General features: G+C 47.6%; 1 protein-coding gene across 2 annotated transcripts in view; it reads right to left on the bottom strand.

Annotated features, from left to right (window-relative positions):
• Positions 1 to 14,980, bottom strand: part of LOC116953173 (arrestin domain-containing protein 1-like) — a 113,779-nt gene that overhangs the window by 33,844 nt on the left and 64,955 nt on the right. For both annotated transcript variants that reach the window (XM_076074733.1, XM_032973101.2), the window contains one exon: positions 10,329 to 10,388. In XM_076074733.1, coding sequence (XP_075930848.1) covers positions 10,329 to 10,388 — 60 coding nt within the window. The remainder of the gene's footprint in view (positions 1 to 10,328; positions 10,389 to 14,980) is intronic.

Here is a 14,980-nt window from a genome sequence, read left to right as displayed (position 1 = left end):
CGCAAATTTGTAAATGTACAAGAGACGCCAGGGGATCCGCCTCTTTGCAGAGTGTCAACTAATGCCACCCTGTGGTCGGTTTGACAATTTTTCACACTCTAGGTTTTGCAGGCGATCAAATGCGTACATTTGCGTGCCAGCCCAATGCAAACCTTTATCTAAAACAAAAACTCTCATCGGTTTGTTGACATGAAGGCAGGGGTTGTCAAACGTGGGTCGGCCTTCGTGGGGGGGCGGGCACAGGCTGCAGCACAGATACTGTGCAGGAGCAATTTTGAATGTGCTCAGGGAAATATCGACGGCACATCGCCTTACGCAAAACATACAACAAATAGACAACACAAATCAGATGCCTTATTAACACAAAACACACGAATACACAAAATTAAACAAATACCTTCCTAACACTGTATTGGCTAGAGGCATGGACACGTGATCTCTCTGTATGTTGTGGCCTCAGTAACCTTGGCCGTGTTGAGAAGCACTGTGGCAAGGGGTCACAGCTCTGGACGAGTAACAACTATTATCAAACGTCCAATTCGAGAACATTTACAGAGAAGCAAAATTTTGACCGATGTCATTGTTCGAATAAACATTTACTGTCGTGCTTATCTGTGAGATTAAAGAAAACATTTACACAGCAAAGAGGACTCGACCACATTTCAATAATCGTCTCGTTCATTTCACGCAGAAAACCAATTTACTCGTGTTTATGTAGACAGGGTTAGTTACACTCAAAAGTTGCCGCAGATGGCTCGGTAACCTACTTGCTCTCCTGCCATCCACAAGCCACCACGCAAGTGGGCTTCAAGCCCCCCACCCCTCCACCACCGTGATTTGGTAAATTGTCACCATTCAAGGTCACATTTCCATGTCTGAATCGAACATTGTTTTGCCACTGCGGAACATGCCAGGCAGTGGCGGCTATGCACGTGGCCTGTGATCCAGCACTGTGGAGGCAGCAGCAGCGACTGTTGGTAGATCATCGCACGACAAAATGTTGTGCTACTCCCTTCCCGTGGGTGTCGAGGTTCCGTACCATGACTCGCCAGCAGACGGCGATGCAGCAAATGTGGACTCCACCTGTTCCATTCCTATGGAATAGAGTGTTGTCCCCTCGTATGCGTGGGTTTTCTCCGAGTGCTCCGGTCTCCTTCCACATGTAAACACTCATTAATTGGCCTATAAGATCTTAATATATAGAGGGCTGTTGAGCTTGTGGAGTGGGGGGGTGGGGGGAAATTTGGCACGGTTCACCGCTTGGCTGCCTTCCCGCCTGACTGTGATTGCTGATACTTCTGGAGTCGCTGTCTCTCTTTTAAAGTGAGAAAAAACCGTGGTGGTGGCATGTAACAAAGTTTAAACCTATTATTATTATCACAGTGGCAGCAGCAGTAGAGGAGCTATGAAACTGCAGTGTTTCTCTGACTGAAGCGCTCCTGGGCCCCGTCTCCTACAAACCCACACGAACGATAGGGGATGGACAGACCTTCGTCCAGCAGTGGATTGACAAAGGGGCATAGCATTATTATCAAAGCACCATTTGTCAACCCGCTGCCGGAAGTAGGGGCTTGAATTATGATCAATTCGTTTATTACAGGCCGAATGCACAGCCTAGCAGTCTCACTCGCACAACTAAATATGCACTCTTAGCATTTCAGGCTGTTAAAACCATTCGTAAAATCTTATTTTGCCCAGGTCTCTGTTTCGCAACGGCAAGTAAATTATTCTCGTCGTGAGCTCAGCTTGTTTTGCATGGAGAATTTCATCGAGAATAATGCCGTAAAGAAACAACGTGCACCTCCACCGCGTGGCACGAGACCATAGCCGAGACTGTAAAATCAGTGCCTTCTGACAGCCAAGTGCTAGTCATAGGAAATTCTGGCTTGGCCACATGACCGAGGGCGTTCGGACGCATTCGGCTGCTTCAGCAGATTTCCACGCGCTTATCGCCGCTGTTTTGCCCGTGCCCTTTAACTCGGGGGGAGTTAGCGGTTTTGTGAATGTTTAGAGACGAGACGAGCCGCTCGCAAGAGACACAGGGGTCAACGTCGTCGTGGTCGAAGGAGGGGGATCCATAAGGGCCGCCATGTGCGCAGTTGTGCAAGGGACAGGGCCTGGGGTAAGGCGACACAATCGCCCCTTTATGCAGTCGTGGCAATCACAAATAAAATACCACGAGGGTGTTTACGGATCCTGCGCAGTCACGACGGTGTTAAATTGCGATCAAAGAGGAATACGCAGACAATGAACGCAAAAAGCTTACACGGCATACAGCATTGTCATCTGAATTAGTCCACAGGAATGGCCTCGGAAGATGACACCACCTCACTGCTTCAACAAGAGTGTGTTATTTAAAGGCTTTCTCTCATTACTCTAAAGACAAAGATCCCCATATAGCCTTAACAGACTGTTGGGGCAAGTGCTGTTAGCGAGCACCTACGCAAGCCAGCACGGCACACGAGGGGGTGGGTGACCAGGACCGCGCCCGGCTGCCTTTGTCTCCCCAGTGGCGACGTTTACACATCGCACCAGGTACTCATTTGAGGCCGGGTCGACTTAAGGGAAGCCCAGGACCGGTTCAGACAATCGTCATTGGTGGTGGCCATGAGCGGGAATCGAATCTGGGTCGCCAGTTTCGTAGCGCAATGCATAACCACTGCACTACTCCTCCCCACTCTCATTACTCCATTCACCTGCTCACCATCAGCGCTCTGCAATCGCTACTACCATGGTTACTCTCTCTACCCGTGAACCCTTCACTCGTTGATTTATCTTTTACCATATTCTCTGGATTCAAAGACACATCATCCCCCCCCCTCATTTTAAAGCAAATTTTGCAGATCCTCTTATAATTGTGCACATGTGGCCAGATTTGTAGAACTTTTTTGAGACCACGAACAAGTTAGGGGTGTGTGTGTACCCTAAAGTTTGGAGAATAAGGTAGAGGTAACACTGTGTTTCTGCGTCGAGATCAATCCGAGGTATGTCGGTGATGCTGGAGTCTTCTGCGAATAGCTCTGACCTTATCGGAGGCCAGGGGACCCCACGGGACTGAGATCTGGGTTCACCTGACCTCGGTGTCCCAGGGACGCACCCAGAAACTCAGCCGTGAGCATTTTCTTAGCGGCTGCAATTGACCGAGCGATAAAATTGCAACCCTTGGTGTCCCCCCCTCCAATCTTGCAACTCCGCTCTAGACTTTGATACAAACGACTGCTTTGGTTTATTGTTTTATTGCTAAAAAGGTTGCTTCAAAACGTGTGCTGACAGTGCCTGTTCAATCCGGTTTCCTGTGGCATAAGCAGCACTCGTATGCCCACCCATTAACTACGTGAACACTACACAGAAATAGTTATATATTTAAGCTTCTGTCAATCCACTGCACGATGAAATGTGTCCCCACAATGTTGCCGGTCACGGGGGGGGGGGGTGTTGACCTTATATCACCACTGCGACGGCGGGTGGCCCAGTACCGATTCAGATGTCACTCATCACTGATGTTAGCCGTGGGAATCTAACTCGGTTCGCTGGGATCATATTGCAATGTGTTACCCTCACTGTACCACCGCTGCACACATATTTATCATTACACCGATGATCACTCATTTACTGATTGGGGATGTCAATAATGTCCCTCGGCACCGCTTGAAGTAGCACAAGCCCTTTTGGACCCACGCCTTTAACCTTCAACAATGCAACTTCAACCTTCATGATGATGATGCTTAAAAAGCCGAATGGAGTTCACAAGAAGTCGCAAACAAACACCTCGTGAAAGACCTCATGCAGAAGAACCCTGGCTGAGATCCTCTGCAAAGATAATGGCCACAACCCTAAACCGTATCCACTGCACAAGCCGTGGCACCAAACTGCAGATACTCGATGCTGTGGTCACCCAGCAAAAAACCATGGAACATTTAACCACTCAATGTCGAAATAAGCATCACAGTGACACGCCACTCCGCTACCACTGACACACCGCACAGCGCACTTTCAGATGCGCTTCTGCGGCCGTCTGGAAGGCGCTTCCTTCCGGTATTAGCAAGCAGCTGGAGCTACGCACTTCAAATCTAGATTTAAAACTCATTTCTTTCAAACTGCTTATTGTGTTGAGTTTGTTGTCCTTCCACCACACCTCCGATTAGCACGGATGACTACGTGCGGTGCGAAAGAAGTTCAGCCAAACAAACACAATAATCTCAATCAACCACCTGAATGTTAAATTATAGTTGTTGCTCTAAATCAACATCAGCCATATGAAAAAGAATGACTAATCGACCTAATGCCGAGTGACCAATGTGTTAACGACATCGCGATATGTATGTATGTTGAACTTCTTGTACAAGTGTATAGTGCGCTTCTTTCACACCACACGCAGCAACCTGTGCACATCGGAGACATCCGCCCCCCTTTCAGTTGTATCCGGGCAAAGCAAAAGTGATAAAGGTTAAAATAGATTCTGAACCAGGAGACAAAAGCACTTTGTACTCCAGCTGATCACGGTGCTTGCAACTCGCATGGAGTGGTTAGCAATTTACTCAAGCGCTGTAAATGACGTCACACGGCGCATGGGGGCTATGGGACAGATAAATGTTCAGCTGCTTCATACCACGTTCAAAATCCAGGTGCACGCTTGTTTCTCATATAGTACGATTTTACCTCCTCACAAAATAGGTACGTTATAAAAAATAAAAAAAAGCTAAACATAATTTAAATAGTAAATAAATAGCTACCGCCTCACGTGTACACCAAGACAACTGCAATCCAGCAGTGGAGGTAAGGGTTGGTGGATCACACAAATCTGGTGGTTGTTTGACCGTACCTCGCCTCGCTGGTCGGTGTGGGTTAAAGGTTGGGTGGGAGTATAGTTCTACAGTACAACAATATAGGTTGCTGCACTGCCCTCTGAGACACCCAACAAAGTATCCCTCACAGCCCGTAGCGCCCATTATGCATTGTGGTCACCTATACAAGCACAATCCCACTCAGCTTTTGAGATTGGGCACGTTCAAGGTGATTATCAGCTTGGATATTCTGCACACCCGGTCATAACACTGCCTCCAGATTTCAGAAATGTGTTTAAATCTGGCAACGTAGCCGTTGCATGACTCAATTGTGTGTATGTTGAACTTCTTTAGCACCGTCTGTAGTTAACCGTGGTCAGCAGAGGTGTGGGGAAAGGACAACAAACTAAACACAAAAACGGAAGTTCTAAAGAAATTAGTTTTTTAGAGAGGAGGACGCTGTGCAGTGGAGAGTTCCACCATGAGCCGTGGCACAGGGTGACAGGAGCAGAGAGAGATACGGTGGACGGCTCTGCTGGCTTCCCATTTGCGGTTGATTGGAAGCCAGGAGATGGAGCGGGGGGGCGAGTGGGAGTCTAGCCGAGGGACGAGTGGGAGTGAGGGACGAGTGGGAGTCTAGCCAAGGGACGAGTGGGAGTGAGGGACGAGTGGGAGTCTAGCCGAGGGACGAGTGGGAGTGAGGGACGAGTGGGAGTCTAGCCGAGGGACGAGTGGGAGTGAGGGACGAGTGGGAGTGAGGGACGAGTGGGAGTGAGGGACGAGTGGGAGTCTAGCCGAGGGACGAGTGGGAGTGAGGGACGAGTGGGAGTCTAGCCGAGGGACGAGTGGTGACGTGGTGGTCCAGAGACAGTTCTACAACCATTGGAAGTCTCTTTGAGGTTACTTGATGACGATCCAAGCAAGTTAAGCTAATCTTCGGTGGAAATTTGTTGATATTCCAGTTTACAAACACAGCTGTCTCGACACGACGGGAATCCAATCCAAAAAGCTCCCACGTCACCAGCAACATCTCCGCCAGCAGGTGGCGGCAATGGCCCGTCGGTGAAACTCAAAACGGAACAACCCTTGGGGTGACCCAATTTTGACGCTCACCGTCAACGATGAGAAACTCGCGAACACAGAAAAGTGTTGAGCAGGCTGGAAGCACAGCAATGATACGCGCAGGGCAATAATGCCGTACACGCAAAATTGGTTCAACAGGTAAGCGGTAAAAAGTTGACAAAAAATGGTCAACAAAAATTATCTGTCCACAATGTTGCCTCTTGATTGGCGGTGTAAAACAAGACTGATGGCTTTAGACACGCGTTATGTTAGATCACGTGACATTCCAATTCGGCAATGATGAGAGGATGGATTCCATGGTCACAATTGTGGCCAACTGCTGTCTCCGGATACCCTTATCTGCATCTGAGCTCGCCAGAAAGCTTCAGCAGTCGGACGAGCAGCCCGTAATTAGAAGGTTGCAAGTTCAAATCCTGGTTGGGGGGTTGACTCAACCCATCATCCATCCGGGGCCCCTAAAATGAGCACCACTTTGTGGGGAAGGCAACACTGGTCGACCTTTAGATATACTTGCCCCCGACATAGGAATGTGGAATTTCCTACCACTTCCTCAGAGCTTTAAACAGAAGATAAGCACTTCCTAATTGCTCACTTTGAGCAGCAAAGCACAGATGTTGACGAGTATGTTTGTGTGCACGTGTGACACGGTGGTTCATGCATGGCATGCACTGCAAGGCCATCAACTCCCAGCAGCCACGCACAACTTCAGTTGCACGTGGCTCCGTCACCGCGGCCTTATGCGAGTACCTGGTGCTTTATGTAAACGTCAGCACTTGGGAGACAAAGCGTGGTGATGCCCAAATGCCAACTTTAATCAGCTCACCAACAGCACTCCCCTCTACAGTCTATAAGTGGGGTATTTGTTGCGTATGTAATCTCCCTTGACTATATATTTGGAGTTTGCATATGCGTATGTAATCTCCCTTGACTATATATTTGGAGTTTGCATACCTCTCTCCCCGTGGTCGTGTGGATTTTTCTCCAGGTCATCCATTTTTTCCCATCACATTTAAAAACATGTATTTAGAGTAATTGGCTGCAATACATTTCCACATGATAAGCTACTTCATTTAGATATCATTTGTGGCCAGGTCGCATCTGAAAAAGAGCTATATAGCTCAGTGGATCTTATCTGGTAAACAAAAAAATTACGTTTTAAAAGTATATGTATGCATACTATATATGGTGCTTTTAATTATAGCTTAAAATGTATTTGTTTTAATTGGCTTTCCCTGTAGCTTGGTTTGATTTTATCTATAATGTGAGTGTAATTATTATTCATGGCTTTTATCGTAGAGGCTTATTCATGTTATCTATAGTGTGAGTGTAGTTGTCATTATCATTATTATCAACTTTTATTGTATTTTGTTAGGATTTTATCGATAGTTTACGAGACTTTCTTTCTCTGGAAAGCACTTTGAGATATTTCAATATGAAAGGCACTTTATAAAATAAACATTATTGTAATATTACTATTATTATTACTACTAGACTACATCAAAGATCCATCGTTGTTTTTCCCCAAAGACGCCAGGACATGGGCAGTCAGCGTGGACTGATTGGGAGTAATAAAGAACAGATTGTTACCCGGGAGGGCCTCACCCGAGTCTCATGGCTCGTCTTTGGGAAGGACCTGCTAGGTTTTCGCAATAGAGAGCAATTATTGCTGCTTTATCTCATCCCAATTGAGTGATTTGAAGTGAAATGTTTCTAATTCACCACATTTGGAACAAGACACCGGCACACACAAAAGCCTACTCTTGCGAATTACGTCACAGGTTCTTTAATGTCCACTGTAAAGCAGGTGGCGTGTAGTGCTTTGGTTAATACGCACGCCCCAGGATTAATCAGACCAGGTGCTGGAACTGAAACGTGACCCTCTGCAAAAAGTGGCGAATGCGGAATACAGTAGTGATGTACAAGAATGGGCAGTATAAACTAAAACTATTTTTATTTACCAGGTAAGCACCACTGAGCTATGTAGCTCTGTTTCAGAAGCGACCAGGCCACACATTATAATAGCTCAACGAAGTGGCTTATCGCGTGGACATTTATGGCAGCCAAATACTCTTAAAACTCACATTGATTCTAAATGAGGGTAAAACCGGAGGACCCAAAGAAAAATCCACGCGATCACGGGGAGAACACGCCAACTCCAAATATACAGGCATGTGGGTCGGGATTGAACCCACGACCTCCTGTAAACGAGCAAGATAGTTAATCGTGGTGGGTGCCACGGTGGCAAGATGTTAACCCTTGCCAGTATTGCCATGACCGAACTTCAGTTCTTCTTCCCATTATTACTGCACCACAACAGCTACTCACTTTAGGCTAGGTCAGCTTTTGAGAGCCATTGGTAAAGAGCTGGGACAATTAGTCCATTAAGGCCATCCATCGATTAAACATCGTCAAGTAAATCTCAACTCAAATAGAATAGCATCTCAACACGCAGCAAATATAGAATAGCACCTGTAAAAGTGAATATATACTCAATGTCACGGAATAAATATCCATCTGTCCATATAAAAAATAAGTCAGCCAATGACTCCCACGGCCTTCGTTGATTCAGAACAAGCTAACTCTGGACTGGTTTCGACACGCAGTGTCTCATCAGCAATCAGGCTTGCTTGAAGCGATGCTGGTGAACAACCACATATTAACGGCATTGACCCTCTCGTTAACAAGATATGTAGCTTGCAAAGGTTACGTTTTATTTTAATGTTAAACCTGACAAGTTGCCAATAAGTCAAGTGAAAGAACAAATCAAAGGCCTGACGAGTTCTGTACTTGTTCAATGTCCTTCGGAAACAACGAAGGCAAAGGGACACCGTGTGCTGTGAACACACCTGTGGGTTCTTTGTGATCCACACCCCAGCAACAACAGCCTTGACTATGACAACAATAACAACTATTTATTACTCTTAGTCGATCCACTGCTACATAAAGGCCTCCTTATGTCGTATCAGTCATGGAGTGGATTGACTATACTTCACCACGCTGGTCAGTGGAGGTTGGTTAACCCTTTCATAACAACATTTTTAATCAAATAACTTTATCGGTACCGAGGCTCACACAAGGCCATGCGGGAGAGCGTGTGGCACGGTTTGGTGACAGCTGTTACAGAGTGCGGTCGTGTCACTACGGTTCTCTGCGATGAGAACTGTGTATTTTAAAACAACGGCGCTACGCCTCTCTAAATAAAATTATCGCCGAGCCGCCTGCGTGTTCTGAGATTCAGTGGTGAAGGGGACACCCAGCCTGCCACTTGCAGACGTCTCGGAACGGGAAAGGGTGAAGGGGGAGGCTGCCTGGACTGGTACAGAGATCAGTTACCAGTGATATTAGCAGCGGCCAGAAATGTAACCCGGGTCGTTGCCGTGTTCATAGCGCACGGTGCAAACAACTATGGCCACTGCTTCGCACTTTATTAAAACAGTAGAGCACAAGTACTCAACATTTATTAAATAACACCATCATTCGACACCTTATTTTTATTTTTGTTTGTGCCAATTCTTAATGACAGAAAGGTGGGGTCCCCGACCTATGAGGCGAGTAACTGGTCGGCTGGCTCAGCGGTAAAGCGAACGCCTCACAATCGCAAGGTTGTGAGTACAAATCCCAGTTGGGGATCGACTCCAGCATCGATAACAAAATTACCACTTTGTAGTCGTCCTGGATATGGTGGAACTTCCACCATTGGCTCAGGGCTGCAAACTGAACATGGTTACCCTCCATATTTAGAAACATGCATTTAAGAGTATTTGGCTGCTATAAATTTCCACGTGATAAGCCATTTCATTGGGCCATCATTTGTGGCCAGGTCGCTTCAGAAAAAGAGCCACATAGCTCATTGGGCCTTCCCTGCTAAAAAAGAAAAATAGATGAATCACTTTTGACCTTTTTTTTCTTACTTTCAAATGAAACTAGTGGTCGTAGGATGATTCGTCAATGTTTATTTCACCAGGAAATGGTGAATTAGAATAAAAAAACAGCTTCTGATGGAATGGCTCCAGGGTGCAATTGGCAAGCAAAGTTATTTGAAGAGAGTGGCCCAAGCATGAGGATGATGATGATGATTGTTCTCTTCACTCCTAGAATAGAACATTGCAATGTTGTTGAATGTCTTAGGTCGCATGGATGTAGCTAGAGAATAATTTAACCAGAACGGCTGGGGGGGGGGGGTGGGGCAGGGAAATTATTTGATTGAGAAAAAAATATTTGATAACAGAGTTGATGACAGATCAGCAGAAATCAACTATCTAGAGATCTCTCCAGGAATACTTCTTCACAATTCTGGGAAATCGCCTTATGAAGCTGGTTCTAATCGCCGGCGATACATCCGAACCGAATTGTAAATGTTGTTGTGGGTTCATTCTCCAACACACCGGTGTGCTGAAGCAGTAACTAATTTGCATTTTTTTGGGTGGAGCGCCACGCCTCCTCAATCAGTCGTGCTCTTACCTGGAAGCTTAAAGCTGAAGGGGAAGGAGTGCTTTCCTATTGACAGCGAACCAGACGACTCTGAAAGGAAAAACAAACACACGCAACCAATGAAATTAAACTGCTAACACGAGCAGGTCACCCAAGTCCTTCAAACGCTGTCCAGAATTGATTTAAAGGTGAATACCTGTTGATGTTTGCAATGGCTTCCAAGATAGGTCAATGGTTTTGTGTAACGCCAGAAAGGCTTTTGAACATGGCACTGTACACGCACACACACGAATATCGCCACAATGCTCAGGGATTTCCGTGCGTGTGAGTAATTCATGTGCGCGCATATTTGATGAAGAGCCTCAGACAGGTGACACGCTATATCCGTGAGAGACAGAAACCCAACCAACACGTGTTGTTATTGTGCATCGTGTACGAGACAGGGTCTCCAATATGCCAACCATGCACAATTTCAACCTTGATATAAAAAACATTGTGCGCCAAGTGGTGTCGGCACCTATTAAGGGCTGGCACAACACACAAAGGGGTCATGCGGCAAAATAAAAACGATGACCGCACCAACACATCTGGTGTTCGCTTCATGCCGAGAAGGACAAAGCGAGATTCTGATGCAGGTTACAGCAGGACCAAGAACTATACCATGACCATTGAGTTGTATCGCAGCGCGAACCATTGAATTATTACAAAGCCAAAGATCCACCCCCTACAGCCTACACAGGCTGTTGGGGCAAGTGCTGTTGTTAGCAAGCACCTATGAAGGCCGGCACAGCGCACGGACACCTTTGTCTGCCTAGTGCTGATGTTTACACACTGCACCAGGTACTATGTTAAGGCTAAGTCGACTTAATGGAGACCCAGGACATGTCCAGGTAATCACCACTGAAGTTAGCCGTGGCCGCGAACCAAACTTGGGGCACTGGGTTCATAGAGCGGCGTGCTAAACACTACGTTACTGTTCCACCGATACACCTACCGCCATTCTCCACTAAGTGATGGCGACGTCACCATGGCGCTTGCGCCAGGCTAGGTGCACCACTAATACACACACACAACAGCACATTACGGTTGGACTTGAGCTTGTTTCCTGGAAAGTGAAGGAATCTGTGAGTGTGCGTGCGTGCGCGCGCCAGGACAAGGCTTTGATGACATAATCGAGCTTTGCGCCTGTAACGACGGCACGGCGTTGGAGATTAATCAATCGAACGCAGACCGTTCGATTGTGCTCGTTACGCAGCAAGTTCACAGAACGGCTTGGCACACATTGGCACTCCAAGCGTGTCCCTGCACCTAGCAGTAAGGTTTGTTACTGCGAATGCAGTAAAGATAAGTGCTGTTGTGCTAATGGCTTCGGACTAAAACACTATCATGAAAAAAAACTATTAAGGCTTTACTGTAGGGTTTGTATGAACGTACAAGTAGAGCCTTCAACCGCCCTCTAATCCAAACGCTCCTTACATTTGCAAACATTACTTTGGACCGTATAGCAGACCGCTGTAGTGTGCGTCATTGTGACGGAGGAACTGCAAAACGACACCCAACTCTCTCCTGAAGCCCTCTCGTCGTAGCCAGCAGCCCCTGGACATATTGCCATCATGAGCAAGAATATATCAGATATTTTTTTGTTTCAATGAGTGATTATTTTGCGTATTTTGGTATGACCGTGTCATACGACGAAGAATTCATTGGGAAATCTGGCCGAGCGGCGCTCCTGTGCCTCGCTCGTTAAGGAGCGGCTGTGGGAGGCGATTTTCAACGGCTTTCTCAAAAACAACGAACAAATCCCCTCAAGTGGCCCTCGTTTTGTGTTTTCACAAAAGTATCACGGATGTTTTATCACGAGGGTGCTGGCTTGGGATAGTTGGCCAATTCCATTCCTCAGTGCTTTCTTGGCATGTGGGCAGAAACCAGAGTGACTGGAGAAACCCCCACTCGCACTTCTACACAGGTTAAAGAATCAAGAAATGTGTCGCCATCTCACCAGTTCGTTAACTCGAGCCTACAACAACAACTTAGCATTGCCAGGCAGCCTCCCCCATCCATATACTGGCCATCGAACGAAGACGGTGGTCACCGCATCGCACGGCGCTTTCAGATGCGCTTCTGCGGCCGTTCGGATGCCACTGGGGCTGTGTCCTGTTATGTCATCCAAATTGAAAACTCATGTCTTGACAACTGCTTTTTGTGTTTAGTTTGTTTTGTCTTCCCGCGCACCTCCGATTATCACGGTTGCCTACATCATGGCGCGAAAGAAGTTCAACATACAGACATACTAAGCCGTGCTCAACTTTGCTTAGCTTGTAACTACCCTTGCTGTCCTTGAACAACCCCCACCATCACCATGGCAACAGGTAACCCGAAAACAGCAGCGATTCCCCTCAAATTGGGGATGCAGCCCGTGAAGGAAGAAGGGCGGGCGGGCCCCCTTGCATTTGGGACAAAACTCAGGCCGCATGCTAGGACATTGCCCACCTCCCTCCCCTCGGCCCCTTCCTCCTCCTCCCCGCCCCCCTCCTATGGCACGCCCGCACAATGAGCGCCCTTCACAGCAGCCCGGCGGCAAGGCAGAGAACTCCGTAAACACTTTTGAATCTTCATCAAAAGAAGCCTTAATTAAATCGGGGGGGGGGGGAACAAAAAAAAGTCCACGGGGATGAATGGAGCAGGGGACGTGGACCGGGGGGGGGGGGGGGCGAGGCGGGGAGGGGTGGTGACCAAGGGGGCCCCGTGGTGGCTCCCGTACGCACCGCGGGCTGTGCGTGGTGCCTGGGACGTCCGTTCACTCGACCCCTCGCGTCCACCCCCTGACGTAACTTGTTTGCGCCGAGCTGGTGGCACGCCCGCGGGGGTTTTAAACGCCTCCGGTAGTTTCCTTGCGACTCGACGCCGTCAACACGAACCGGGTCGGTCAGGATTGTGTCTCACAAGTTGTGTTTTGACCGAACTCGCAGTTGGAAAGGTTGCGAGGTCAAATCGTGATTTGTATGGTAAGGGGGTTGAGTCAGCACATCATCCTTCCGGTCAATAAAATAAAGTACCACTTTGTGGGGAAGTAAAAAAAAGCGTGAATTGAGGCGCGGGTTTGTTCGTGGTGTGCCATGCACTCCTCGATCGTACCTTCATCGCTATTTTATCACGAGAGACAACCCCTTAGAATAACATTCCAAGATCTCAATCATAATTGACAGATATATGTTGAATTTGTACAGAGCCAACTGGAAGTACCAGTTAATTCAAGAAAAAAAACGTCCTTAATATAATCCTAGGTTCACTGTTGGGGCAAGTGCTGTTTGCGAGCACCTATTAAGGCCACTACGACGCAGTACGAACAGTGTGGTCGACACCACGCCAGGCCGCCTTTGTCTCCCTAGTACTGACGTACACATTGAGCCAGGTATTAAGGACGAGTCAAACTAGGCCAGGCTCACCGGTAAGTTCCGTTAATCACCACTGATGGCCTTGGCGAGGAATTGAACTCGGGTCGCCACCGCTCCCCACCACACAGACACAATTTACAATTTCCCAACGCAGAGACGCAATGTTCCTGATCGCCTTACTCTCCTGCGGTGCTGATGTTTATAATTCAATAACAATACAGCAGAACATACAATGTGGATTCACACAGCATCGAAATGCAACTGCATCTCACAAAGCCAGCATCCTGGTGAGAGTCTTACATAACGAGGTTTGCTCACTTCTTCCCGAAGGCTTAGTGGGAAGTATAAGTGGCTTAATTCCATAAAATATCAATTATCATGGTTGCCGAGCACAGGCCCGCAATGGAAACTGAACAACTCAACACATTCCGTCAATAATGCTGCCTTAAAAGAAAAAAAAAATCACTGACGTTTCGAGCAATGGTCCTTCTTTATAGCACAAATGCACATTGCAATGGTGAAGAGTTAAGTTGTGTCTTGAAATGAGCAATGTTAAAAGAACTTGGGGAAAGAGGCGATGGGGGAGAGAAGTGAAGTGTGACGGAAGAAGCAGAAAGAGAATCGGGGTAACGTTTGTTGACGTTTGTTGACGTTGTTGACGTTGTTGACGTTTGTTGACGTTGTTGACACGCATCGTCACCATCAGGGTGAGAAACGGAACTCTGTGGAACCTGCATTGTCTACATAGTCTGAAAGCTACTACGGCACGCTGCCCCCTTCCCAAAGATAGAGATCCCCCGTATAGCCTTTAACCGACTTGTGGGGCAAGTGTATGGACGCCGGCACGGCACGAGGGGGTGGGTGGCCAGTACGACGCCCGGCTGCCTTTGTCTCCCTAGTGATGTTTACACACCGCACCAGGTATTCATTTGAGGCCGAGTCGACCCCGGTGAGGCCCAGGACCAGTTCAAATAATCATCAACGATGTTGGCCGTGAGCAGGAATCGAACTTGGGAATCTGAGTTCGTAGGGCATCGCGCTAACCGCTGCACCACCGCTGTCCCCACACACAGACGACCGCACATGCGTATGTAGAGCACTGTCGTAACGGGGGATATCCACAGAAATAACGCCTCCCTGGCCTTGATTCTAATCACATGGCCGTACCGTGCCCACGCATCGTGGTGGGCACATTCTCTTGACGAGGGGTGCCCTTTATAAATATTCAATTAAGTACGCAGGTGCTCATGCGATTGCTAGGCATCGCGTTTAAAAGGGCATTGAGAG

This window comes from Petromyzon marinus, chromosome 50 (assembly GCF_048934315.1).
Source record: "Petromyzon marinus isolate PM22_M1 ecotype Great Lakes invasive population chromosome 50, UKy_Petmar_22M1.pri1.0, whole genome shotgun sequence".
In the NCBI taxonomy this organism is placed as follows: domain Eukaryota; kingdom Metazoa; phylum Chordata; class Hyperoartia; order Petromyzontiformes; family Petromyzontidae; genus Petromyzon; species Petromyzon marinus.
The sequence above is the reverse complement of the archived record's forward strand: the minus strand, read 5'-3'. Positions and strand labels throughout refer to the sequence as shown.